Source organism: Cladophialophora yegresii (assembly GCF_000585515.1).
Source record: "Cladophialophora yegresii CBS 114405 chromosome Unknown aczIN-supercont1.5, whole genome shotgun sequence".
NCBI lineage: Eukaryota > Fungi > Ascomycota > Eurotiomycetes > Chaetothyriales > Herpotrichiellaceae > Cladophialophora > Cladophialophora yegresii.
The window spans coordinates 615776-642695 of record NW_006913049.1 but is presented as its reverse complement, the minus strand read 5'-3'; the positions used below and the strand labels follow the sequence as shown (position 1 = coordinate 642695).

General features: G+C 58.3%; 10 protein-coding genes across 10 annotated transcripts; 5 read left to right on the top strand and 5 right to left on the bottom strand.

The window, feature by feature from the left end:
• Window positions 1-2510: 2510 nt before the first annotated feature.
• A1O7_06969 (uncharacterized protein) lies at window positions 2511-3629 on the bottom strand (the record flags this gene model as incomplete). The annotated part of the gene is made up of 1 exon (XM_007760969.1): window positions 2511-3629. One exon carries the CDS (start codon window positions 3627-3629, stop codon window positions 2511-2513), a length of 1119 nt encoding a protein of 372 aa, XP_007759159.1.
• A 1808-nt stretch (window positions 3630-5437) lies between these two features.
• A1O7_06968 (uncharacterized protein) lies at window positions 5438-7815 on the bottom strand (the record flags this gene model as incomplete). The annotated part of the gene is made up of 3 exons (XM_007760968.1): window positions 5438-5643; window positions 5711-5945; window positions 5998-7815. The coding sequence occupies 3 exons, from the start codon at window positions 7813-7815 to the stop codon at window positions 5438-5440; spliced, it is 2259 nt and encodes a 752-aa protein (XP_007759158.1).
• A 1334-nt stretch (window positions 7816-9149) lies between these two features.
• On the bottom strand, window positions 9150-10433 carry A1O7_06967 (uncharacterized protein; the record flags this gene model as incomplete). The annotated part of the gene is made up of 1 exon (XM_007760967.1): window positions 9150-10433. The coding sequence occupies one exon, from the start codon at window positions 10431-10433 to the stop codon at window positions 9150-9152; it is 1284 nt and encodes a 427-aa protein (XP_007759157.1).
• Window positions 10434-12451: 2018 nt separating this feature from the next.
• On the top strand, window positions 12452-14926 carry A1O7_06966 (uncharacterized protein; the record flags this gene model as incomplete). Its single annotated transcript, XM_007760966.1, has 1 exon — window positions 12452-14926. One exon carries the CDS (start codon window positions 12452-12454, stop codon window positions 14924-14926), a length of 2475 nt encoding a protein of 824 aa, XP_007759156.1.
• A 941-nt stretch (window positions 14927-15867) lies between these two features.
• On the bottom strand, window positions 15868-17040 carry A1O7_06965 (uncharacterized protein; the record flags this gene model as incomplete). Its single annotated transcript, XM_007760965.1, has 1 exon — window positions 15868-17040. One exon carries the CDS (start codon window positions 17038-17040, stop codon window positions 15868-15870), a length of 1173 nt encoding a protein of 390 aa, XP_007759155.1.
• A 1892-nt stretch (window positions 17041-18932) lies between these two features.
• Window positions 18933-19148, top strand: A1O7_06964 (uncharacterized protein; the record flags this gene model as incomplete). Its single annotated transcript, XM_007760964.1, has 1 exon — window positions 18933-19148. The coding sequence occupies one exon, from the start codon at window positions 18933-18935 to the stop codon at window positions 19146-19148; it is 216 nt and encodes a 71-aa protein (XP_007759154.1).
• Window positions 19149-19980: 832 nt separating this feature from the next.
• Window positions 19981-20789, top strand: A1O7_06963 (uncharacterized protein; the record flags this gene model as incomplete). The annotated part of the gene is made up of 2 exons (XM_007760963.1): window positions 19981-20055; window positions 20115-20789. 2 exons carry the CDS (start codon window positions 19981-19983, stop codon window positions 20787-20789), a joined length of 750 nt encoding a protein of 249 aa, XP_007759153.1.
• A 141-nt stretch (window positions 20790-20930) lies between these two features.
• A1O7_06962 (uncharacterized protein) lies at window positions 20931-21607 on the bottom strand (the record flags this gene model as incomplete). Its single annotated transcript, XM_007760962.1, has 2 exons — window positions 20931-21309; window positions 21369-21607. 2 exons carry the CDS (start codon window positions 21605-21607, stop codon window positions 20931-20933), a joined length of 618 nt encoding a protein of 205 aa, XP_007759152.1.
• A 543-nt stretch (window positions 21608-22150) lies between these two features.
• On the top strand, window positions 22151-24488 carry A1O7_06961 (uncharacterized protein; the record flags this gene model as incomplete). Its single annotated transcript, XM_007760961.1, has 3 exons — window positions 22151-22827; window positions 22929-23732; window positions 23792-24488. 3 exons carry the CDS (start codon window positions 22151-22153, stop codon window positions 24486-24488), a joined length of 2178 nt encoding a protein of 725 aa, XP_007759151.1.
• Window positions 24489-25264: 776 nt separating this feature from the next.
• Window positions 25265-26566, top strand: A1O7_06960 (uncharacterized protein; the record flags this gene model as incomplete). Its single annotated transcript, XM_007760960.1, has 1 exon — window positions 25265-26566. One exon carries the CDS (start codon window positions 25265-25267, stop codon window positions 26564-26566), a length of 1302 nt encoding a protein of 433 aa, XP_007759150.1.
• Window positions 26567-26920: the final 354 nt, after the last annotated feature.

The following is a 26920-nucleotide window of genomic DNA, read 5'->3' as shown; positions in this document are numbered from 1 at the left end:
GCGCAGAGAGTGACAAATTGTGGTAGCGTCATATCAAGAGGTCCGTAGGCGTCAAGGATCGCTGTGAACTTGGCCTCCGTAAAGGTCTGTGGTCCTAGGCCTCGAGGTGCGCTCGGGTGGTTTATGAGTCTAGGACGCTTGGCTGGGGGCGTGTCGGGCCCTATGGCGGAACGCTTAGTCTGAGGCACCTGCATCCTGGGAGCGGTCTGGTTGGTTGATTAATGATGTCGTTTCGATGCGGGAGAGGCTTGGGAAATTCTGAGGGAGAGCATCAATACCTCGACACCAGAGGACGCTTCGGTCGCAAAGTCGAGCAGACTTCTCTAGGAATATGAATAGCCCAAACTTCTTCGAGCCTGTGCCTCTCCGTCATTATCTTAGTTGTACCTTTTGGAGTCACGGGCGTGGCGGGGGCACAATGTCCCGCCGGCAGTTTCCTCCCCCACCCGGAACACTTTAGCAGGCAGTACACTTTGTCATGTCCAAACTACGTCGCGTAGCAATGCAGGACAAGGAACCAATGGGAAATACTCTCCACGGTGGTCGCGTTGTCTTGATGTTCCTACGGGAGAACATGGCACATTGTTGATGTGTTTATGTCGGCGTAGGACGCGGAACGCTTCCCGACAACGCGCCTGTTGGGAACACTCTTGAGCAACGAAGGTGCAACTATTGATCCCCCAGGCTCAAAAAGGGCCGTCTTCCGCCCTCAACTGCCATACGCCACTCGCAGAACGGTTGATCAATACCACGGGCAAAAACCTACGAGTCACAGAGACCAATAACGCCGCTTCGGCTTCTCTGGCGGCACAATGTCCAGTTTACAAGGGCGAGTCACAATGCCGCCGCACATTCGACCATGCTGTCTCCGCTGCGCACAGCTATACATGTACTACCCGTATGTCGATGACCCTGAGTGTTGCACTCATCCTGACGCATGATCTAGTGACATCAGATGCCAGCCGCTGTTTCAGGATGACCGACCGCAAAAAGGCCTGACGCGGAGAGTCTCGAGAGGTTGTCACAATTGTCGGGCGCATAAGTGGAAATGTCTTCAGGTACAAGCCCGTCCCGCAGTTTCTGACCCCCGTCTAACTCATGCCATCCCTACAGGTCCCCGAGGCGCTTAATGAGCCGCTTTCGCGGCTTCAAGCGAAGGCGGACCGTTACCTCGCGACCATGCGTCCTGGCCAAGCAGGATTCGCAGAGTTTGCCGCCGTCCGTGAGGCCCAAGTGGTGTTTTCGGCGCTGTCAGCTAGGATGTTGGCATCCTGCAGCAAGCCGGGTAGGAAGAGGAGAGTGGCCAGCAGTGTGGGGGAGGAAGTAGAGGTTCTTCATCCAGCATCGCGCAACGGAAGAGAGGCAGCCGCCTGAGACAAAAACCCTGCTAGAGTCGATGTCCAATCCACGGCGCAAACAGAACAAGACGTTGGCCGTGGATGGCACGCCGGATCCAACACGACGCTAGCGATGTGCATGTGGCGGCCATTGGACGGGTGTCGCTCAGAGGTGATGGCTCTTTCGATGCCTCGGCGCCTCCATCATCGCTGGATAGAGAGGCGTCTTCGTCCTTCGAAGCAGCGATTGCCTGCGAGTCAGAGATGCTCCCTTGGCGTCTGGAGACTTCAAAGCTGATCTCGGTGTCAACCCGTTCCGACCGCTAATACTCTAGGGCTAAACACACCCTCGAGCTGCCTTCCCTGTAGCCTCAGAGTCTACGAGATCGTGAAGGGTATGGGAAGAAATCAGAGCGCGAAGACCGCGACTTGTACGGCGCGGCACAAGGAAGGGAGGGAAAGAAATATGCACGTGCCTTGGGAAGTTGGAGGCGGCCATGAAGCCCGGGAAATGGGAAGGAGACTACAATCATCAGGGCTCGAGGGAGTGGTGCGTCTGCCATGCTAAGGGACGAACCTCTCGGGGACGCGGGACTCAGAAGTATCGCTCGGTTGAGGCGCGTGCATTGGAGTGTCAAGGCCTGGAAGGGCGAGACGCACATCATAATGGTTTGGTGGGGTTTGGAAAGTCAATATCCCCGTCCGCAGGAGCATTGGCACCAAATGTCTTGGCAGTTTTTGCCCCGGGAGTACGCCTAAGTCTTACCTAGATTATAGGGAAGGTCTCGCCTAAGCTTAACTAAACTTTCGTCAAGACACCCAATAGGAAGAGGAAAGACTACTCTGGTATATAGGAACGGTAGCTATAAGTATACTATAGCGCTAATTTTGTAGCCCTTTTCCACCTAAAGTTGTTGAGTCCTACTGTACGAGAATTCATGAATTTTGGTGAGACTTTCATCAAAATTCAGTCCCAAGACATTTGGTGCCAATGCTACTGCGGGTGAATTAGTCTACAGGCCCGACACCACACCTTAGGTGCGTCCCTTTCAGATGATGCCACTTCCCACGAGCATCACGGCCAAGAGCAGCGATGACGAGCCAAGTCCGGCCATCGAATCATCCATGCCCAGTCAGCCATCGAGTTGAAGAGCATCTCTTGCTCCGACCATGTCAGTATCCACTTTCCAACGCATCCTCATACGCGACACGCCAAGTTTCCAGCTGCTGGTATTGGCTTCGGAGCTCTTCCAACGCACCCCAGACCTGGTTTGTTATCTGCCTTCCACCACAGTCGCAGGTGCTCTGGGCCGATGGCTGGTCCAGGAATCTGCGGATAGCCTCGATGTGCACGGAGCGTTGCTTCGGTATCGTGTAGTCCATATTTAATCGTTTTCGAACCCTAAGCTCTCTTTTTCGGTGGCTGGCACAGAGTGCTACACGATCCTCCTTGGACGTGCGACGAGGCTGTCGTCGTTTTACTCTTGGGTGGAGTTGACTCATCTCATCTTCTCTAGTGGCTACCCCGTCCGCAGAGATGCTCGATGGCAAGGAAAATGGCTGTTGTACGGGACACGGGGGCTGCCGAGGCGCAGTGTACCAAGGCGGGTCTGTTCGCGTGATGTTCATCTCCAGAACTGGACTCGTGGAAGGAAAGGGTTTGACCCGAGGGGATGTGGTCATGGTGCTGATCGCGTGTGGGACGAATGGCTTGGATACGTCCTCAGAGGCCGTATTTGGTGCCAGGGGGGCATCGAGTTGACAGGTGTTGCGAGGAGGGCGTCCCGTGCAGCCGTGGAGTCGATCGTTATCGCGATCCGGTGGGTGCAAGTAGAATGGGGAGATGGGATCCCTGTCGCGGGTCATGTCACATTCGGGGAAGATGTTGAAAGAGGCATCGGGCATCAGCGTTACGCCTTGCCAGTCCGAGATGGACGGCGCGAAGCTGGTAGCGCTCAAGGTCGTGCCCGTCGCCGGGTTTCCGGTGGTCATGGTGATGGGGTCAGACCGAGCGTGGGTGCTAGGGACCGCAGCTGAGACGTCGTTGCTTGATAGGGCGCTAGCACTATCCCCGAGCATGTCGAGGTTCCAGAAATCTCCAAAGCTGGGCGGCCGGTGCTGTGATGGCATCGTGACTGAATCAAGAGAATGCTCGACGGTATCGGGGATCGTGCCGAAAACATCGTTCTCCAGCAGAAAGCCAGCGCTGTCGGCCAGGACATCGGCTGGTAGGCAATTGTCAAAGCCGCCTGGGCCGTGGCTGACGGGAGCGTAGGAAAAGTGGTCAGACATTTCACCGGCCGATGTCGGGGTATGCCACTGTAGGTAAACTATGCGGTCGTGGGCTCTATACGCTCCCCTCTGATCCCAAAGTTGAAACGCAATGCCATGATTCTTATCTTGCGCCCGGCCCAGCCTGTCTCGGTCGCGTGGTCAACGCCATCCCACTCCACTCTTCCCGAAAGTATACGTTCCTGCCGTGATGTCTTGCATTCCAGCACCGATGCGAGACTGGCGCTGTGAACTTGGTCGTGGCTAGCAGGGGTGGGCGAATGTCTCGGGTGTTGACTGAGAGCATTTAGGCGGGCACGGCGGACGGTGCTGAATTTTGGGCGCTCCCACCTCGCCCTCTCAGCCGAGTGTTGGACGTTCACTTGTGACGTCCCAGCATAGATCGTTCTCCAAGGATTGTAATCTCACAAGACGATGCAGGCGCCTATGTTCCGTAGCAAGAGTTTCGTGAGATGGACGAAAGGGGCCACAACAAAGGACAGAGGTCGGGCGGTGAGGCTCAACGCAGTGAACATCGGCAGGAACATCTCGGCTCTTGCCCCACCAGATCCTGCATATTTCTCGCGTAATTGGTGATGTACGGAGAGGTCGACACTCCCTTTGTCTATGGTGGAATTGGGACAGGACACCTGGCCACGGAAGGTAAGGAGGTGGAGAGGGCAAACTTGGCACAGACTTCATGGGGGCGCAAACCTCGGCACAAGGCTGCATATAAAATGTATGGCGGCCTCAAATGTCAACGTGCTGCTCATTATGCAGATTGCTGATTCTTCTATGTAGGAGCCTCGCTGTCGTCGTCGTCGCCGCCGCCACCGAACCTTTTTGTGTAGATAGCCGGGGTGTTACCAATTCCAGCCTCGCCTGTCAATCCCTGTGCGCCCCTTGAGAGTCTGTAGTCTCGCCTGCCGCCTTCGGAGAGAAAAGGCGACGAGACGATGATACGCCTCCTTTATGGTCGTATATACCTCGCCTATTGCGGATTCTTCGAGCCACGTAGACGGGTATGAGTTAATCGCCTTCTCAACGTTAGATCTGAGGTGTTCTGGGCTTGGACTATTATAGGTTAGGTACATTATTTTGTGCGGTGGAGCCTAACAAATGAATGTACTCCGTACCGGACCTGCAGTTGCCGTGGGATCCCGCCGCCAGTGGGCACAGCGTTCGCTGCCAACCTCAGTACTGTTTACATGAACACACTCCGGAGACAGCGACCCTGATGAAGCGTACGCGGGAGCTCGAAGAAGGGCACTACAATTCGACAGCATCGTCGCGACTAGGTGACTGTTTCATTGACGATTTCATGTGCCTAGGGTCCAATTGAGTGCCGAATTGAAGGGCCGGATGAGATGCAAGTCCAGTGGAGTCTCTGCAAGGTACATACTTGGCACCATGTGGCAAGGTAGTACGCTATGGGGCCGTCCATGTGGCGGTCCTCCTGCAGTGGAAAGTCGGATCACAGAAATTGCTGACATCACCGATAAAATTCCGCCTCCGTTGTCCGTCGGCCCATAGACTATTGATTCTTGACCTTGCCGTTGCCAATTGGCGTTTTGGGGTAAAATCCCATGTTGCAGCGATCTGCTAGTCCTTTGCCTGTGAATACAGTGGTACTTTAACTTGCGTAAACACGTTTATTTGCGGGGAGGGGACTAATCTTTTCTTGTACCGTTACACGATAACGCAACATGGTGTGCACCGCTACGTAATGCGAAGCACAGTGTGCCTATACGCGCCGCTCCCTTCAAGCCCTAACAACGCCTGGAATAATGAGGGTGGCCGCAGCTTCTGCCTCGAAGATGACGCCAGAATCAATCCACCTCGACCATTTCTGAATCCTCGAGAAACTCTAGAGGCTCGTCCTCGTAAGAATCTGGTATCACGTCCGGCCGCTGTGCTGACGACTGATCTTCTTCGAAGCGTGGTTGGAGGGCTGCTATGCGAGTGCGTTTGCGGGACTTCAATTGGTCATCCTCAATCTCGTACGCGTGGATTCGCTTAGGGAGACGTTGCCCGACTGTAGCAAGTTAGCGGATGGCCACGGTTCTTCGTCGGTTCAGGGTGAGGCCTGGCGGCCTACTCACGGTTAGGTCTCAGCTTGTCGGCCTCTGCAATCAGACCTTGCGCAGTCTTGATCTTGGATTCTAGCTCGAGGCGCTCGGGTGATGGCGATGGGGTCTGGTCTTCACTTATGGAAGCCACCTGGTCGGGGGAAAGACGCTCAATGCTCTGGTAACGCAGGAGCGAGGACAGTTGCTCGACAAGGATACTAGTCACCGTGCCAAAGTTGGCAATTCTGGCGAGCTTCTCGACTTCGGACTGATGCAGTGATGCGTCAGCTGGCCGGTCGTGAAGCGTTCAACGTACGTACCTTGTAGTGCTCCTCGGCGCCAATGATGGTCGCGGCTGCGGCGGATCTGTACAGGTATTCCTCGTCGCCGAGGACCTGGACGAGGACTTTGGCATCCAACGCGCTTGCATGCTGACGGGATATGCCGCTCCTCTGCCCCGGGGCTCTCTGCGACGACATGCGGACGGCTTCGAACTGCTGCGCTCGGGTGCTGAATGAGTTGACATTTCGGAAATTGATCGGCTTTCTCGTCGAGTGGTCCTGGCGGAGCTGGGCAAAGAGGTCGCGGAGCCGCCCGCTGACATCTTTCTGCACGCGCTGGGCGAGGAACTCGCCAGCGCGAGGAAGGCTCTGCGGCTTCACAACGTACGCCAGCGCCACTTTGACGAACTCCTTGGCCTGGCCGGCGACATCCTCGACAAATGCATCGATGTGGTCGCCCCATTTGTCCACCAGGTCGTAGAACAGATTTTGGGCTAGTGTGGGGTTGAATCGAGATGCGCTGCCGGCCTTTTTTAACTTCCCCGTGAGTTCTTGGAGAAGGCTCTGCTCGGCCCAGAACAGGCCCGGGCCACCGAGTTGTTTCGCAGCAGCTTCTCCGACGGCTTGGGTCGTCTGGCGAGACCTACCACTAGTGGCCACAAACTCTTCCAGCGTCACGATGCGCGCCTCGACGTATTGGTGCAGCTGTGACACGTCAGTTCTTGGATCCGGAAGCGATTCAAAGAAGTCGCCATCGTAAAGGCCCCGGAGAGAAGCGTCCACGATGTCTTGAAACGACTTGGTCGCGTCGTGGAGCACTTCTCGAATGTTTATGGGCGGCGGGGTGGGCATGCGTGAGACTTGCAGCCGGAGACCCTCTAATGACTGACAGAGGTCGTCCCTCACGTCGGGTAGTACGGCGTTGTGGTTCTGGGCATTGATGACCTCCAGTCGGCGCTGGCACTCTGGAATTCCTTTGTGCTTGGTCGAGACCTTGCCCCATTCACCTGTGTTCAGGAACGTCTCTTCGGCTCTGGCGTGCTCGGACGCGGTTGACCTCAGCTGGGTGAAGGCGCGATTCTTCACGACGTGGTAGGGGCATGGCTGCTGGCGTTGCAAGAGGTCGATCCAGCCTGCGGTGATCGTGGGTTCCTCCTCGGGATTGAGCTTGTCAGGTTTAGTGAGGACGCAGAAGGTTCGTGTGCCCAAGGGATCGACGCGAGCAATTTCGTCCCCGAGGTTTTGCTGCGCCTGAGACAGGTGGCATGCTCTAACGTAGACAATGATACTCCGCGGCCGCGCGATGTGCCCCAACACCATCTTTCGCACTCGGTACTTGTCGCTCTCGCTCTGCTTGTCGCTGGAGCTATTGAACACGCCTGGTAGATCCATCAACGTAAAGTTCATGTTCCCGGGGCTAGACGCCTCGAGGTGAAGCACATGGTCAGAAAAGCCCGATTGCGTCACTTCGAGGTGCTCCCGTGCGGCATCGATCACGCCTTTGATCTCCTCCTTGCCGCTGACCACCGGTGTAAACTTTGCCAGCCTCTCCACCTCTTGGGCCTGGGTTCCTGGGGCAGGGCGTAGAAAAGCTCGGAACTGTGCTGTGGGCGTGTCGCGAAGGTGGAGGACGGTGGCAAAGCGCGTACAGACGTCGTCGCTGACGGGGAATTCAATGCCTGTCAAGCTGTGCAAGAAGGAGCTTTTCCCAGCAGACTGATCACCGCAGACGACCACTTCTGGAAGTTCAATGTCCCTGGCGAGCTTGGAGTCCCTCACCTCGTCGATAAAGTCGAGAATGGCCTTGACGCGTTGCTGGTCCCCGTTCGGGGTGAAGGATGCGGCATAGGGCGCCATAGGTGCTAATGCTGCTTTGGGTCCGAGGTGGGCGGCGCTGGAGGGGGGGTTGAATTCTTGACCGGTCCCGTTCTCGCGAGTCTAAGTCTTTCACAGGGAGAGGGAAGAGCCACGAAGGTAGCGCATGCCCTCCCGGCAAGCTCTGGTTTGTGGGGGAGGTCTCAAAGATGAGGGTGTCAGTGGAGGAAAAGTAAGATGCAGCGGAGATGCTGGCGTTGTCTTCATCCCGTGCCTGTGCAGGCTGGAAAAGTTGGGCGGGAGCATCTCTTTGTCTGCAACCCACGGAGGGCTAGGTGGGTTTGGCTCTGCCTGTAGAACGCCGCTGCGGGCACAGTGTTCCCGGGCGTAGGCCAAACCTCTCGCCCGCTCCAACGCGGCGTCACGATCATGTTCTTTCTGTCCCCGCCTGCTCCGCGCGCACGGATAGCTGGATGCAGCTTTGTTGTGGATTGGCATTTTCCAGCGTGGTCCTGCAGACGTGGATGATCGTCCGCCTGGGCAGGGAACAGGCGTGACAAACGGAACAGCCTGGACACATCCGCGCGGTGCCGTGGAGATTCGGACTGAGTAGGTTCCCTTGGATGCCTGGAACCGGGTGAAGAGTGCGAAGGTCCCATCGGCACACAGACCCAGCCTGATGACAGCCCGTCTTGCGCGTCTGCTTGACGATAGCTGGGCCTTTCACTGTGAGCCCCGTACATGCTCGCCGTATGCGACGGCAAGGTTGAGAATTGTGACGCCAAGAGTTTCCATACCAAGGCGGTGAAGAAGGCTTCACATACACAGGTGGGAGTGGCTTGGAAGTAGAAGGCGTAGGTAATCTTAAGCACCTTTTCGGACACTCAGGATAGAACGGCGCCTAGCAAATTTTCTAGGCATCCCTAGCGCCAGGCAAGTTCTGTCTGTCCGACATTTATCCGAACTCCGAATGGGGTGCCCTTCAAGTTGTTCGCAGCGGTCAACTGTGTGTCTGCAGTCGGCCCCCCAGCATTTAAGGGCGGAGTCTTAACGATGTCGGCTAAGCTCATCCTCTTGGATATGGAAATTGTGAAGAGTCCGATAGTATGTTGGTGAAAGAGCTACCTGAGTTTCGGTGTAACACGGCGTGGAATTGTATAGTGTCTATCTTGGTTGAAATCTAAAATCCCTCCGCCCCCACATCCAAGCACCTGAAAGTAGCTATATCGCTCGAACGTCTGGGCCTCCACACCGGATCTCTCTTCTTGCAGCAAGGACGCCATCGATCTCAGTGACATGTTTAGCTTCACGACCCGAATTGACGTGTCCTCTCTGTAGGTGGCTCCGTCGTGTACAGTCATCGTAATTTCTCCCTTTCATGCGTTGGCCGCTTCTCCATCCTGTCCTAGGCCGGTTGGGTTCCTCGTGTGTCGAGCTAGCGCGTCGGAGAGCTCTTGCCCGAAATGCTGGAAGACCTCTGGCCATGGCCACCCGCCGTTCTGCGCTGCTGTGGACACCGTCTCGAGATTTTTGAGTTGCGCATAAAGATCCGCAAGGTCGCGACGGTCGAGTGTCTGGCCTTGGCTCTGCGCGCGAGCCAGCAGTTCGGTGACCCTGTTGATGACCTTGACCGTCGAGGAGACCTCCGTGGAGACGAACGCCATCTGGGCTCGGACGTTGTCCGTCAGGAATTTGACCTCTCTCTCCAATATCTCAATCTCTCGTCGGAGCAAGTCGCGTGTGTAGTCGTCTTGCAGGAAGGTGAACGCCGACTTCAGCCCGCTCACCACTCCGTACGTCCGGTCTAGCTTTCTCTGCCTGCCGCGCACATGTAGTAGCCTGGACTCTTCACAGGCCCGCCAGGTCCGCTTTTCGGCGTCGATCTCCTGGAGAAGGTGGGCGGCCGTCTCGTTCAAGATTTCGAAGTCCTCGAGATGCAAGTCTTGGTGGCGCGTAGAGGTGAGAGACAGGTTGTTTGAGAGCCACGCCGCGACCTTCCAGGTGGTCGACGTGTCGAGGACCAGGAGCTCGTCTGCCGCCCTCCTTGACACGCTGTCGTGGAAAGTGGACATTTCGTGACCCAGGCTGCTGATGTGGTCGGCGTGCCCGAACGCGACGTGCACAATTGCGTCTTCTTTTCCGACGGCGGCCATGAGTCGGTAGACTGAATCCTCCGCGATCATCCCGATGGAGTCGATCGTGTTGGGGTAGTGAAACGGCATGAGCGGCGGGGGTGGGCCAACACGCCACGATCTGTCTTGCGCGGGGGAGCTGATAAGCTTTGTCGCTGTGGCGAAGAGGCTCAACATCAGTTGAAACAACGGCCCCAGACGGAGGTGCTCTTGGAAGATGTACAGAAGACAGCAGACGAGAGCTAGGGCCCAGCTTAGCCCCAGCCACTTGACCAAATGAGAGATCAGGGAAAAACACCAGCAGACCACAGATAGACACCAGCGGACCAGGCACCAAATCCAGTGGGACACCGTGGCCGTGGCAGTCTTGCTTGCGGGTTGATCGCGGCGAGCGGATGTGTCGCGGGCTTTCTGCGCTTTCAACACCTGTTCGTAGGCAGCTTCAAAGTCCACATCGGCCGAGGAACAGGAGGAGGCCTGGGCAGCCGGTCGGCCGACAGGTCTAGTCGAGCTCCGCGCGACGGCCATCGTTGGACAGAATCAGGTCGGGCCACGAGGGGGAGGAAGGTGTGGAGGGGTTGGAGGGGATCACTCGAGTGCGGTGCGGAAGAGACCCGTTGGACTTGGGAAGATCAGAGGGGCGGTTGAGGTAGCTGTGCTATCCTGCTGGCTGGCGTGTGGGCCGAGCGCCGAGGATGTGGTGGGTGCAGTGGACGATTGTGCGGCTGTCGAATCGGCTTCTTTCACGTTGGTGGTCTGTTGATGCTGCTGCTGGAGTTTTCGGGGACGTGGCGGAGATATATGTACCTGTGATGAAGGCTGAGGGCCGCCTGCCGGCCATGCTGGCAGTAGTGGCAGTGAGGACTGTCTAAGCCAGCGGACAAAGATGATCGCTCAGCGCTGGGGGGATTGTTTCACGTTGAGCAACTCCTTCGGCGGTCGCGGACACGCCCAGACGGCGAATTTTGAGACGCACGACCAAGGTGGCTTGACTCGCTCGCGTGTGCCGCGGTGATGAGCCATGAACCAGAGGGGTCTTTGTTCTTGGAAGGTGGACGCTTTCCGGTTCAACGTCTAACTGCAAGGGCGAGCAAAAGGTCGAGACTGGGCGGTTCGTTGGCTTGGAATATCTCGAGACATTTTGAATCCGGCCCAAACGGAGCCGCATCTGGAGAACAAGGGTTGCTAGACATCTGAGCGCATTGGCTACCACGCAGGACGTTGAAAACGCTTTATCGAGTTGCGCTGACGACGAGGCCGTGCCAGCGGCAAGAATCATTCCGGGTCACGCCTCGGGAGGGGATTGCGCTGACACACCAACGTGGGCATTTCTTTCCATGGCGGCGGCCAGGCGCGTCCACGAGTGGCTCACACCATTGCCTCGGGGTGTCGACGAGCTGAGACGCGTGATTCAGGAACGTAAAAGAATACGTCTTGTTCCGTTTTATTCCTTTGTTGTGTGGGAGTGTCTTGTTTAGTGGGGAACGAGGTCAATAGTGATGATGTCTCCCACTGTTAGGGGGATGATGGATCCAGCCGCTCTTATCCTAATGCAGCTACGCGGGAAAACTATTAACCTCGACCGAGCCAGGTGACAAAATAAGTGGCACACCAAAATAATGACAAGTAGAGGTCTAGGCTCTTCTTCGCTGGTGTTCGAAAATTATGGTGCTAGCTATTATATAGAATTGCATAAGTATATTTTAGGCTTTAGACACTCCTCGTGTATATCAATACTATATGGTATCATCTCAGAAAAATTGGTTGGAAAGTGGCTTAGAAGTATAATTTATCTAGTGGTAATCTGGTCTGACCACGTCACTGTGCCACTTCTTTTGTCATCTGGCTTGACCTATAAAGGCCCGGGTTCCTCCAACGGCGGGCTGCCCGCTTGCGCGTTACATCAGCTCTTCGCCAAGGAGACACACCCCCACACCTGTGCATTGTCACTCTCAGCGGGAGAGTTACGACCCGTTTTCGATTGACATGCGGTCCCAGTGTCCTAGACAAACTCGTGAGGAACCCCTTGACCCCATTCTGATCAAAGAAGCACGGCCCACCCGACATTAGGGAGAGTGAGGAACATTGACCTCTGCACATCGCCTTTATTTGAAGCACGTCTCCATGCGGGAACAAAGTGGCCCCTTTAGGTGCAGAGAGGTCAATACAGGGAGGTGTATACTGGACAAAGGTCGCTCCGGAGGCAAGGAGGCCACAATGTGACCCCCGGTTCCCGCACACGCACCTCTCCACTGAGCTGGGGACGAGCGTGCTAAGAACGAATATGCCCCAGGATAAGGAGGATCAGGACGGCACAGCTTCTGGACATCTTCACCCTGCAACGCCACGCGATGCCGCGTTGAACTTCTCCCAGATCCACTCCTGCCGCCGCCACCGGGGGCGCGAATGCTTACCGGAAACTCGTCCTGGACGACTGAATCCCAGCAGCAATCTATTCCCCTTCCCTTCGTCGGTCAACGACGACCTTTGGTGGCAAAGCGGCACGGCGCGGGCAACACCTTCATGTACGCATCTCCACCTCCACCATGTCCCTTTTGAGATTCGATGCCGCGGCGGCTCGGATGCAGCTGCACCAGAAACCTGTCCGGGATCTGAACGAAGACCTCCGCAGGAGGGGTGCACCGTGTCATGGGAAGAAAGATTTTGCCGTCTGTAAGCTGGCCCAGGTCATGGCGCAGGGGTTCTGGGATCGGTATAGCACGGCAACGCTCCTTGCTCAGCTCCAAGCCCGCGGCGCGCATCCTCCTGCGACGCAAACCGAGCGGTGGCTCCTCGTTTCACTCCTTGCCGACGATGACACCTGCTTTGAGGAATCGACGAAGCTGGCTTCCTTCACCGTGGCGCAACTGGTCGACCACATGGCCCGAGCCCAGATCCCACACCACCCGTGCTCTCGGCCACTCAAGTTTGACCTTGTCAACCACATCCTCGCGCACGGCCAAATGACGCAGGTAAGTCAAGCTCTCTCGCAGCTCGCATCGGTCGGCCCCAGCCAGGTCAAGGCGGATCCCAGGCCGAAATCTACAACCCCGGTGCTCGCGAACTCAAGCGGTGTGCCCTATGTACCGTACGCCCCACCGTCGCACTGTGAGCTCTCCAGCCTTCCCGACACCGAGCTCAAACGGCGGGGGGTCGTCCATCACATGGCCAGCGGTGGCCCCGCGTCCGAAGTGGCGATGAACGACCCGCTATGGGACGTCCACTGGCCCCCCCAACAGGACATTTGCCCATGGTATTTCAACGAGCCTGCCATCCCTGCCATGTTGCGCGAGCAGAGTAAGGGCCGCCTCGAAGAGCATCTCGACCCTGGGACCCAGAGGCTCGGGTGGGCCTCGGATGGGCTGATGTTAGGCAGGTTAGGCACGGGGGACGGGGAGCACTGGCGTTCGACACCGCCCACCGAGGCACGCTATCTTCATTTCTCGGCCATGTCGCCAAAAAGCCCAGAGGCATGTCTCGAGCGTAATGGCACGGTTGCCTTTGGGCGTGCAGAGTCATGTGGGAAAGCCCAGTCGAGCACATCAGGCCCAGACGCCGAATCTGTGCGTCTGCTGCAGAGCGCTTCAAAGCTCGCGGAACTACAACAGGGGCCGGCGCCCAAGGACTCCGCGCTGCGGTGTCTCCAAACGCAAGTCGACGAGAGTCGACGTCAGCTCGAGTCGACGCAGTCTCAACTGACATCGAAGGAGAAGCTGCTGCAAGACGTGACGATTCAGCTCAACGCCCTGATGGTGGAGCACACGCTCCTGCAAGAACGGGCAGACGCTAGAGAGGAGGATCTCAAGGAGCTGGAGCGGCACCGTGACCTCCGAACGTCCGAGCTCCAATCTGCGCTCAAGGCGAAGGATCGAGACCTTGAGGCTGAGCGACACGAGTTTGGGCGCCGCATTGCGGCAAAAGACCTCGAGATCCAGAAGAAAGACGAGGAATGGCGCGCCCTCCAATCCGAACGAGATCGCCTGGCACGTGACTGTGCCGACAAGGGTCGAGATCTCGACATCTCACGAGATCGACTTCGACGCCACGCCACGAAGAGCGACGACGAGATCCGAGGGAAAGACGCGGAGATACGCAAATTGAAGGTGGAGTGTGAACGCTTGCGGGAAGATCGCCCCACGTCGACCGTCCCGCCTCGTAACCCCCCTGGCCCAACAGAGCCGGGCTTGACGCCAGCGCAAAACGAGAAACTCTCTCAACACCGGCAGAAATTGTGTGACCTGGACCTGATGGCTTTGTGCGATCTTGTTCAAATACAGTGGCAGAGTCAGAAACCCACGGCCTACTGGCAAGCACGTTTCGCGGAGCTCCTGTCCCACGTCCGCCAGCGGGTCCAGGAGTCGTCGCTGGCGCCCCCACCTCCACAGACATGCGCCGACGACCGGGCCGCCTCAGCCGCTCCGGCGCCCGCGAGGCTCCATGATGAGCCAAGCGCCACGTGCGACACGAAACCACCCGAGGATCAATTTGACGCCCTTCCCCCGGGTGCTTTCCGTCAGGACGAGCCTGCCGACACCGCTGCCGAGCACTGCGCTCCAGTGCCTCCTGCAGGCTGCGATGGCGAGGCGGACCCAACTGCGAGCTTGGCCGATTCGACGCAGGACCGCGATTCGAGGCCTCCCGAGAATGGCCAGAGAATGGCGGCCCTCGTGGGTCCACAGCAAATTCGATCCGCCGATGGTCGGCACCAGGACGCTGTCGACCTGGCGCATCAACTCAATGCGTGCTTTCAGAGCCCCCCAGGTACCAGGTGGTACAACTCGCTCCTCGGGCGCAACAGAGGGTACAAGCAACGGACGTTGGAACACCGTCAAGCGCTGGACAATGCCATTCGAGGCCTTCTCTCCGATGCGCCGAGTCCTAGCCTACTTCAAGGCCTCAGCCGCGCGGACCAGGAGGGCGGGTATCCGAGCGACTGGCTCAGCGACAAGGCGGCGGGGTTGAAGGCGGCGCTGGGGGAGCTTGGAGAGTTGACTCGCGCGCTCGAGGATGGCGACCCCTGAGTCGGAGGCCGTAGCTAGACGGCCACCAGGGGCAGACGGCAAGTGTAGCGGCAGACTCCTGACAGCGTGACGCGGGCAGCGCACAGGCGTCGAATGTACTTTGTGGGATCACGGGTGCCGGATGGGACTACACTTCTTTTAGGGATTGCTTGGTAGATGCCTACCAGGTCGAGCGAGTTGAGACCGACAACACTCACTCAGATCTACAGTTCCTTGTTCTCTGTTCTTTTCCATGCTGGTCTGCGTGCTATAGCAATGCCGTCCTGTGACCCTCTGGAAACCCAGGTCTCGACAGGGGTGGCGTGCTGGCTCTTCCCGCCGCGGTCGATGTGATGGGGAAAGACAAGCAGGCGTCGACGGCTTCTTTGGTCACGTCAGGACCGTCTATTTCAATAGAATTCGTAACAGCACAAAACCAACACTGACATGCAAGCCAGGACTCTACCTCTTTTACACAGAAATTCTCGGTTTCACAATTCTCAAGTCTTCCTTGCCAGCCTTGCGGAGCCTCGTGCAAATCTGCAATATAGCCCTGTGCCCTCGCATCCCGGTATTTCTCTGTGTGATTCCTCCTCCTCTTTCTGTAGCTTACGATCGGTGGTGCCGTCAAAGCCGGTAGATCAGGCGCAGAAGGTCGCAGAGACGCGGATATGGGAGTGCTTGGGCGGCGCAGACGCGGCGTCTCGGAGGTCATTGCAACATTCCAGCCTCGCCTCTCCAGAACAGCAACAAATTTCAACTCCACTGTGTCGCCGGTCTCTGTCGTTCCTTGCCAGCGGTGAATCGACGTCGCGCGGCATGCAACGGACTTCCGCAGCAACCACCTCGAACAGAGCCACAGTCTCGTCCTGCCGCTCTTTGCGGTGATCCGTCCGTCGGCCAGGGTTTCCAAGGTCGAAAATGAACGGCGCACCGCTTGGACTGTATCGCCGTCAGTCCCTCTACAACGGCAGGTAAGATGGGTGGGAGGGTGAGAGACTCGTGTGCCGAGGGGCTGGAGTTGCCGTACCTCGGGTCCTCGTGGGTCGTCGGTAGACTGGCCAGGGCGTTCCGTAGCTGGTGGCTGGTACGGATGGTGTAGTCATGGGGGCCACCATCTCGACCAGGGTCGTTGGACCCAGGACCGCCGGTAGGGTGGCCAGATCCGCGTGACGCGATGGGACCGTAGCCGCCACTATCGAGACTGGGTCGAAATAGGGGACTGAGTGCTGTGGGATGGGCGCCGGAGGCTGTTGGCTGGGTCCAGTGTCGTTGTGGATGTGTCTCGTCGATGAAACTGGCCCTCTGACCAGATGAGGCGGCCTGGCCGTGCTAGAGAAGGGGTGGTTGTCGTCGTCGAGGTCATCGCCGCGCTGGGGGGGTTGGCTCGGGGAGGCTCGTTCGCAGAGCCACCTCCCAGGGCTGTTTCGGAGCTGAAGACACAGGTTGTCGAGTCCCTCTGTCACCAGAAGGCACGTGGACCGCGGATTGGCCTGGACGTAGGCGTGGAGTCTTTCGATCTCGCGCTGGAGGTTCTTCAGGAGTAGTAGGCTCTGACACGCCGTCGCGTCCTGCTGAAGAGGGTCGTATCGGGCGGCGGGACGGCGAGTGTCTAGGGAGGCGGTTGGCGGCTCAAAAGGGATGGCGACAGGAGGCGCTGGTGGGGGAGGGGCCGTCCGGTACTCGTGCAAAGGGTGGGAAGCCGCGCGCTGGGGGGAGCTAGGTCGGGCATATGGCGCTGGGCTTGGGGCCGGGGCGGAGGAGAGACGAGGTCCCCTGTGGCGAAGCTGAGTCAAGTAGTCGTGTTGTGACAGAGCCTGGACATAGGCCGCTTTCGTTGTGCCGGCGACGTGGACGTCGAGGGTGAGGGCGGCGGCTTTCAGCCATTCCAGCGTGCGGAGGCCGTACTCACCTGGAGATTTGGCAATCTTCCTCAGCTTAAGCTCTTTATGTTCTCTGGAAGATCCGATGCGACAAGCGCCCAATTGACCCACGAGGTCGTCGAGGTCTGCTTGACTGCATGTGGAAAGGCGGACACTATCCAGGAGGGGGAGGCGGCCCTGCCCGGGTGTGGTTGGGCATGGCGGCGACAGTGATCGGCGGTGGCCCGCCAAGGTACATGGAGACACGGACATGGTCATAGATGATCTTTTTTTGCGACCTCGGATGTAGGGACGATGTGTACGACCCCCTCCATAGCCTTGCGGAAGCTCTTGACGGGGTATATAGGTAAACCTGGGCGGAGGAACTCTCCCCAACCCGCACGGCGTCTTCCCTGACAAGGAGCTGGCGCAGAGCCGAACGTGACGCCTTAGGTTCCACGTTGATTGTGGCCATGTCACACTGTGCGACCTCGCAACCTAAATTTCATTGTTGTCCGACCCTGTCCCTCTGACAGTGGATGTTCCAGCTTCAACAACCTATGCCAGACCTACATGCGCTGCATGAACTAGTGCCGTCTTTGTCAACGGCACAGCTAAGACGAGATCTTTGTCGGATGGAGTGAGCAGCCCTTCCAGGGGCAGGATGGGATCCACCAGCTGTTGCCGTTGGTGGAACATGTCGCTTTGCTCCAGATGGAACACGCTGCTTTGCTGCAGCTGGACCAAGCCATATTGCCATCGATGGAACACGCACCTTTGCTCCAGATGCAACACACAGCTTCACTCTTGATGTGCACCAAGGGTACTGATTTCTGGACTCCGATAAGTACGTCGTCCCCCAATGTTTGACCCTCGACTCTGTGCACTCTAAGCTCCTCCCCATCTTCCTACTATGCCTACCCTCCAACGATACCACAAATGTGGTCGATGCGGCACCGAATACCGCGTCCCAGTCGGCGTCCTGTTTCCTCGTGAAGACGTATGCATAGATTGTTACACCGAAGCCGATCGAGCTCAGGGACCGATTGCGCAGTTCTGCGCTCCGGCCGCTGAAGCTGCTGCGACGGATAGCGCCGAAGACCACGCCAGTGTCGACGACGAGATTGATGGCGACGGGATTGATGGCCAGGCGACCTTAAATCCTGGTGCAGGTAAGCCACTCCCGTAATAGTCTCTTCCCAACGGTGGTGACTGACCCAACATCCACAGCTGACACGACGACCACTCTCCTACCACTCCCCACTCCACCCGAGCAGGCATACTGTTCAGGCTGTGGCAAACACAATGTACCCTTCCTGCCCTGGAACCACTCGAAGACTGTCAACCACCGGCATCAGTATCTGTGCTATCCGTGCGAGCATTGGGAGACGAAGCACGGCAAACACCCCACACGGTCTCCCAAGCGTCAGTGCTCGTGCTGTGGCGTGGAAAATGCCGAGGGTCGGAGTTTCACTGTGTCGCGTGAACCCGGGATGCTTGGGCGCGTCTGGTGCCCGGCCTGCCGACGAGACTTCCGCCGGAGACGTCAGGCTAAGGCGTCGCCCGGTCCGATTACACGCCCAAGTGCAGAGCCGCTTTCTGCGTCCGCCCCGGCGAATCCTGCCCCGAACGAGACGGGTACGCCCTCCACAGCGGGGCACCACACGCAACGTCACCGTCGCCGATGCTGTGCCTGCGGGTGCTCAAACGGATCGAACTGGCACCGTAACAAACTCCGCCCCGGGACGGACCTGTTTTGGTGCCTTGACTGCGCGAACTTCTATAGGCGCCACGAAAAGGACCCCGCGCTCGAGCCTCGTCACGTCCTGGCCCGCTCCGGCCACGCGGTCCGGTGCTGTGGCTGCGCGGAGATCTTCGACGGTTCAGTGAACTTCTCTCCCTCGCGGCTGTCGACCCGCCATGAAGATTACTGGTGTACACGGTGCGCGATGTGGTACCGAAGCAACAAACGCGACCCGGCCACGAGGCCACGAGCGTGCGCTGTTTGCGAACAGGAGTTTTCCGGGACCCGACAACCGAGGAGGTCGGCGTGGCCGGGGGAGGGGGAAATTTACTGGTGCGGTACCTGTTGGCATTGGTGGCGTCGTCAAGGCGAACACCCCAGCAACCGACCCGCGGTCTTACAGATGGTCGATAGCACGAGGATGCGTGAGAACGACACGGAAGGCAGTGACACTGACAGTGGAGATTTGGAGCATCAGGACGATCTGGAGCATCAGGACGACGTGGAGGATGAGGGCGATTTGGAGGAGGTGGACGATTTGGAGGAGGTGGACGATTTGGAGGATGAGGACGATTTGGGAAATGTGGATTTTGAATATGAGGATGATCCAGAGGATATGGATTTTGAGTATGAGTGACGGTTCAGAGGGTATGGAGGATTAGGCTTGGTGGGCTGTATGCACGGGTGTCATAACCGGCGGGAGTGAGAATGATCAGTTAGAGCGAAGAGGCTGACCTGGTATTCAAGCCCGTACGCAACGCCTCCGGCCGAGTGTTGGTGTGCAAGGTCCACCGTAGAGAATATGCCTACAAGGTGTCCCTAGGACACGGTAGGTGAGCCGAGCCGAGGACCTATTAGTCCTATTATGGGCTAGTGTGAACCCGAGGACTTTTAGGTTCGACCGGCGCTTTCTGTAGTAATTGATATGATGGACGAGTAGTAGAGCACGAAGAGTTCTGAGATCCTTATTTGTTCATCTATTCGTTCTTCTTGCGAGTGCCTTGACGGCATAGAGCTCTCGTGCAACGTTGACCGCGCCGGGCTTTGAGCCCTCGTCACTATAATACTAAGCCTTGGACCAACGGCACATCAGGATTTGACTGATTTGAACTTAAGCCCCCCCAAACTACGGCCCTTCCTGGGAGTACGTGACACACACAAGGCAGCTGATCGGGAAGTCGCTGCCCAAGGCACGTTCTCGCCGGCCTAGGCGGCTGGAGTCTTTCGCCTACTGGTGGATTGGAATCACGGCGCCTGACTTGAGCGGCCACGCACAGCTGCCGGTATGGGCGTCCCACACCGCCACGGGGGCAGAGCGCCCGTAGTAATGGGCACGACACTTACGCCGTGGCGGGCAATTTCCAGCTAGCTCGGGAGCTCCTGTCTTCCCTCCTGGCGGATTCACCTGACATCCAGGTGGCGGCCGCTGTCGAGTGCCTACGTCTGTTCCCTTTTACGAAGAGAGCTCGATGGAGGGCAATGTGTCGGCTGTCGAATGGGTCATGGACCTCAATGATGCCTGTTGTCATGTCGGGCGAGGCAAGGTCAGTCCGAAAGCCGTGGGGATCAGCGTCAGCCGCCGTGCTAACTTGGTCGGCGTCAGGTCTTTGTCTTCATTCCAGACTTGGACGAACGCACACATGATCAGAAAGAATACTGTCCAGACGCACTCCGAGCCTTTCGACAAATCCCCCCCTTCTTCTACGCGCCGGTGGAACTCACAGCGGACGAAGTCGAGAGTTGGTGGAGCATGGACCGAGAAACTCGCCTCGCCTGCCGGAGTCCACGCCACATCGGGCTGCCCAGCCACCTGCCCGTCCTCCCGTTCGACGTGTCATTGAACCACATGAAGCCCCAGTTGGATCCTGTCAGAACGGCCTCGATCACCGTCTGCATTGGTCCAGACCAGTCTCGGCCGTGCGTCGCGCCGACCGCCCAGATCAGAGCGCTCTGCACCTCATACAAGGGAATCGCTTGGGTCTGCCAGCCGGGGTGGGACGCGCTTCGGAAGTGGACGGTGCCCGGAATCCGCGGCGCCGCCGAGGCGTTGGAGCGACTGTATCGTGACCGTCGCCAAGATCTGCAATACTACCACACGCTTCGGCAGAGTTTAATCGTCGTGGGCAGGGAGGCGGCGAAGGCAGGGCAGGCGTACGTGCTGCCCACGGCGCAACACATGCAAGAAAAGCAGGAGAAAGCCCAGAGGGCACAACAGAGATCACAACAAATGAATCGTGGTCGCAGGGAGCGGAGGCAGAAGGCCTCGGGCGCATCTTGACTGTTGGGGCGGGGCCGAACACCCACATTAGACCGTAGCAGTATCAAACCAAAGACCTACACCCCTTGTTGAGACCGCCCACATCTCCATCCGCCATCGTGAGGTGCGTCACTGACTGCGCGGGGGCCCCGACGCCCTACGCTACCCGTCCTCGGAGTCAAGCTCGTCGGCTCCAGGCTCGTCTTCGGGCTCGCTGTCCGACTCTTGGACAAGGACACCTTCCACGATTTCGTCAGGGTCGACATCCTCCATCGCCCCTTCCGCCATCTCGCGGAACTGCCGCGACACTTCCTTGACCTCTTCGGGGCGCGCGTCCGCCTGTGGGCGCGCGTGGTGACCGGTAGGGCCCAGATGTTCCCACGCGAACGTGAGATAGTCGAAGCTCGCCGTGACTTTCCGCCAAAACAATTCCCGCTCCCAGCGATCGTAGTCGTCTGGCGTGGGCAGAACTAGTAACGGGGGCTTGGTCTCCTGCAGCTGATTTACCACGTGCTGGAACAGCGTCTCGGGCTCGGGATATCTGCGCGGTTCAAGTAAGCGGTCGTCCCTGGCGCGAGTCTACAGGACGTAGGCGGGCACCTTGTTATTGGGTGGCGGAACTCCTTGACCATGTACTGAACGACAGGCCACACGTGGGGCGCTTCGACTGCGTCGAGAAAGGCGTTGGCGGTGGCGTGTTCTCGATCCATGTCGGATCCTTCCTTGAGAGTCTTGAGGTGGGCGACGTAGTCGGTGGCGACGGTGAGGAACGAGGCCATGAGGACGGGTGTGTCGATCTCGATCGACGCGAATTGGGCAACACGGCGGTGGATGTCCATGGCTGCACCTCCTTTGCAGCGATGTGTGAATGAGCAGAAGCCACCACCCCTCCAACCGGGCCACTACGAGGCACGTATATGTGTCCATCTACCGCAGAGCACGCCTCCGGAGGCGGGAATTTCCGCATTCCAGGATGGACCAGCCTCACCGCGGCCTTGAAGCAGCCTCCCTATGCCCATTGAGAGTACTTTCCCGTCTGCGGGCTAAATCCACAGAAATGTGACCAGTCACCCCCGACGGGCTTGACCCTCGTGTACCTGTACGAGCTCTTCTCACTGGCCTTGTCCGGGTCGCTGCGGTGTCACCTTGACACGTCATGAACGGAGCCTGTGCTTAGGCCCTCGATGTGGACATGACGCGCGTTGCTGAGGCGAGAGTTTTCTGAGGGCACACCCCAAGAAAGGAGGAGGGGGGGGGGGCGAAACGTCCATCCAGGTTCACCTCCGCTCGCCCATACGGCATCACACCAGAACAGAACGAAGCATCGCGCCGCCCAGCAAGGCCACGAGTGACCGCGACACACTGGACGAGAAGCTGCCGCCATGGCTGAGCCTGGCGATGGGTTCAAGTCTACCGCAAGTCGAGATGCAGTCCTGATGATGTTCCTGAGCGCGGGATTTTACCACATGGTCACGAAGACGATTGCCACTGCTGCAGAATTCAGCGTCGTGCGCGCCATTGCGAAGTCGTCTCGCGCCCTCGTGGGCGAAGAGAACTCCCTGGTAGATTTTGGCATCCTGCAGCGAGACGATCAGGACCCTAACGACAATGACGCCCCCGTTGGCGACCTCCGCGCCGCTTGGGCAAAGCACGGTGAGGAGGAGGTGTTGGTCTGCTTCGATGTCAAGACGGCCAGATCGATGCACACGACCCGGAACCGCGCCTGGGATTGGACCACGGACTTGCACCCTCTGCTCGCGCCCTCTGGCTTGGTCCAGCTGAAGGTCTCGCGCGTGCAGCAGCAACATTGCGCCGCATTCCTGCTCACCACCCCTTTTGAACCCGACAAGTTCTATCTGATCCCTGGCCGCTATCTATTTTCTGGGCCGAGGGAGAAGGGGTGCAAGTTTGCAAAGATGTACCCCGTGTCGGGCATGCTACCCTGGGAGCAGATCGAACAGATGGTACCGGCGTGGGCGCCGTTCGAGTGTCCGCCGGGGAATCTGACCGCGCAGCTGGAAGAACACGCCCTTCCCCCAGGGGGACGAGGGCTGAACATGTACGTGCTGTGGCCACAAAGACGGGGCCCGTGCCAGGACCTCCCGCCGTTTTGCGGGCCGTCCACTAGGGAGGGTCTATGCTAACCGTGCACTAATGCAGACGAAATTTGTACACTGGGGTCGCGTACAGAAGCTGCGCCCGAACCGCCCCGTGTAGCGTCTCGAAGCTATACCCGCCGCCTACGCGCCGCGGCCACGATGTCTGGTGGCTGGAAGACATCTACGAGTCCTTTGCGACCTCCAACGGGCGGTATCGGGCCTTCAAGCTGCGCGCCCGGCCTTTGCTAGGAGATTTCGGTATTCACGACCAGGTCACCGGGGAGCGCCTGATCGTGGAGCTCAAGGTTCACCTGGCATATGTGACGTCGGATGGCACGCTCTGCTGCCGCATTTTCCATCCGCGCGACATCGACCTTCGATCTCCGTGGAAGCAGGCCGTGAAGAGGTTCTTCTCGACTCTGCGACCAGTGGACATGTACCTCCTCAAATTGAGGGGCCCGGATCCGCGGTGGCTACTGGTCCTCCGCGATCAGTTGCCAGACTCGTGGTTCGACGGCAGTGGAGAAGATCCAGGTGCAGAGTGGTGTTGTTGGACTCCGGACGACGAGACGCTGCTGGACCGCCAAACGGTGGTGGGAAACCCGTCCGAGGGTAGAGGGTTCTCCGAACATCTCGAGACGGTCTTGAACGGCCTCGCGCCGAACAAACAGTCGTCGCTGGCTACGACGCGCACCCGGCCCCATTACCCTGTCCAGAGACTCCAAGTGCCTCGGCCCGCACTCTCGGCGGCGGCAGCTCGCCCAAAGCCGGCGATCCGACCGCACGGAGACGAGGCCAAGATTCGCAACATCATCCAACTCGAGCGGTATGAGGCGGCGTTGGTCCAGGCACAGTGCGATGCCCTGTCAGAATGCCCCCTGCCCAATTCCCGTATCCATGCTACACGCACTGACGGCCCTCTAGGGGACGTGGGAGGCTGTTCCGCCTCGGCGGGCGCCAGACAGGTCGACATGCCTTTACCCCGCTGAATGTGAAGAGGTTCACTGAGCTGCCGCTCCACGCGCCCGTCATCTACCTCGACTTCGTGCCGGTCGACGTGGCACATGGCCTCATCCCGCAACTTGTCGAGGATTTCACAGGGTCGTGTGGTGGCACCACGACCTCGCCGCCCAAGGAGGCCATAACATCCCCAATCGGGGTCCTCTTCATCCTCGTCCCATATCGCCCCGGGCCCTCCGCATTCGCAGACAGCCTACCTCGGAACCCCGGGTGGACCCAGCGGCATATCGTTCCGTCTAAGCTGGCGTCTATCGAAACCGCCAACCCCACGCTGAGTACGTACAGGACGAGCAAGGCTCGGTCGCTGCTGTTGAAGGACGGTAAGTTAGTCGACGAATATGTGGTTGACACGGACCAGCTCGTCCTGCACCTGATGGAGTTCTTCCGACAAGACTCGAACACGTTCCGTTTTCGAGGGAGCGAAATTCAACTCGGGGAGTACATGGTCGACAAGCGGAGCGTGCTCGAAAAGCTCATGGTCGACTTGGAGGCCGAGGCCGAGGTCAGAGACAAGCGTCTGGAGAATCAAGTCATGAAGGAGGGTGTTGAGCAGCTACGGCTGGCGGACACAATAGCTGCTGGAGCTGATCGAGAGGGATGAGCCGGGAAAATGTGAGCACGAGTCGCGACTACATGTAGCGGGTATTTACGGGGCCGCCGCCACGCCCACTCTCCCAGAGCGTTGTCGAATGTGGCTCATTTTCCTGGCGTCCCAGCTGGACGAGGCTCTCCCCCTTCCCCCCAACGATTGCAACCGAGCATGGTCGAGATGCTCCACCACTCCCGGCCATGTTCATCGAGGCGCTCTATGGCCGGGATGTGGTCCCTGACTCGAGGAGCTGCCCGCGCCTTCCCAGGGATCCAGTGCCCATGATTCTTGCGGACGAACCCGAGCGCGTGTCTGGCGTGCTGCTTTGTTTGATGTTCTGCCTTGTCTGATGTGCCGCCTTGTATGATGTACTGTCCTGTATGATGTGCTGCTTTGTTTGATGTGCCGCTTGTTTGATGTGCTGCGTTGTTCAATGTGCTACTTTGCTTGATGCGCTGCTTTGCTGGGGGTGCTGCTGACGCACTGCCTTGCTGGATATGCTACCTTGCTTGATATGCCGGCTTACTTAGTGTCCCTGTACTCTCGCAAAGTGTTCTTCCTTCATCTTGCCGGCTCTTCCTTCATTTGTCCATGGTGCCTTGACGCTCTCGTGTTGAATTGTCCTGCCGAGCCGGGCGCACCATTGTTCTCAGAGTATATCTTCGTCGCTCCCCTTGCGACACCGAGACCAAAGTGGTGCTTTGCGATAACTTTTGAGATACTTCGAGCCAGCAGCAGTGTAGCCGTGAAAGCATACATCAGCCTTCGTCAGCGACATTCGACGCCCAATGGAACATTCCGCTAACCCAGAATCCGAACGAAAGGGCCTCGTCCCACCAAAGAAACGACAGAGAGAAGACGCAACGTTGGAGACTTTGATGAACCACGCGAAGCGACGGAGTGGACCAACTCGGGACAGTATCGACAAGTCAGGAAGCGTCCAACTGCAAGACAGCAACCGGGATGAAGAAGTCTCTGTGGCCAAGGTCTTGAAGTTCACTAGGGTCAAGCAGACCGGCCAGCGTGAAGGAAATGGCACACACCACTCGGAACACTTCCTGGGGAAGACACCAGGACGTGAACTTGATCTGCCAACTTTTATCCAAGGCCCCGCGACACCAGATCCCACCATCCATCCGGAACCCCAAGCACGTTCCGCGGTGAAGCCAGTTGAATTTCGCCGAGCCAAGGGCACGACGCCGTCTAAGGCTCCATCCATCTCCCCCGAGGACGATCGTGACGACCTGATCGCCTCTCCGTCGCGGCTCGACGGCGACATTACGGACCAAGTCACCAGCTCCACTACCCCGGCCGATCTCTCTACTATTGAAGAGACAGAGAAAACGGCACGAGTCGTAAGCTGGCGAAACGGTTCGTCCACTGCGCCTGAGAAATGCAGCAACGAACACTGCCAAGCAGCGGGCGCGGACGTGGTTGGTGAGATTGACAGTCGACCATCCTGTATGGCGTGTCTTGTGCACTGGGCGCATTTCGGGAAAGCTAGGACGAAGGGTCGGTGCAGACGTAAAGCGCAAAACAACAATCAGGGGGACACATGGAAGATTGTATGCGCCAACCCAGGGTGTGGCATCACCATCCTCTTGGACGGAGACAGATACAAGAAGAACCAGGAGGCCATGGAGCACGGTGGCCTGGTGTACTGCATGCCGTGTGGCCGGTACAGGCTGAAACTGGGGCGGAAATACGAAGGACCGGACCGGCCCAAGGAAAAGTGCGACAAGACAAAGGTCTTCTTGGCCGCCAATTCCGCCGGGTACTACCTCTGTTGCAACCCGAACTGCGAGTGGGATAGCCGTCTGGGCCACGTCGTGCAGCAAAAGGGGTCGAAAGGACACATGGTACATTGCCAGGCACCGCCGCGCTGGATCCAGGGTCGCCTAGCGTGCCTCCCATGCTTCCGATATAGCCTTACACACGAGGAATGGCGCCCAGCGCTTTCCTGTGAGGCATCGATTCGCAAGATCCTCGACCATATACCGAGCGCGGAACAAGGAGGGAGCCGGTCCATTCGAGAGATCACCAACGCACGCCACGGCCTCTCGCTCCAGCAAGCAGAGGAAGAATTGTGACACCGCCGCCCTCGACGGGCCCAGGGGTGGTGTGCGAGTCGTTAGGTGGGAGGATGGGCTTGGGATCAAGGACGCGATTACGGTCGAGTTGCCGGCTGTATCCGAAGAACGAAAAATCTTGTGCTGGTGTGACGGAGGTGCCGGCTATTGGGATGACATGACTGAAGAAAACGGCAGCGGGTGGAGGAAACTTGGCGAGTGCTCACGTTCCGCGGGCGCATTCCAACGCTTTGCGAGAAGTCCCTGGTGTCGGTATGCTCTTGTGGCGGTGAGACAAGATCAATAGAAGTGCCTGGCTGGATCCCATCGAGATTTTGGGTGTCGAGTCTCGATAGCTTGGACGGATGTTTCCTA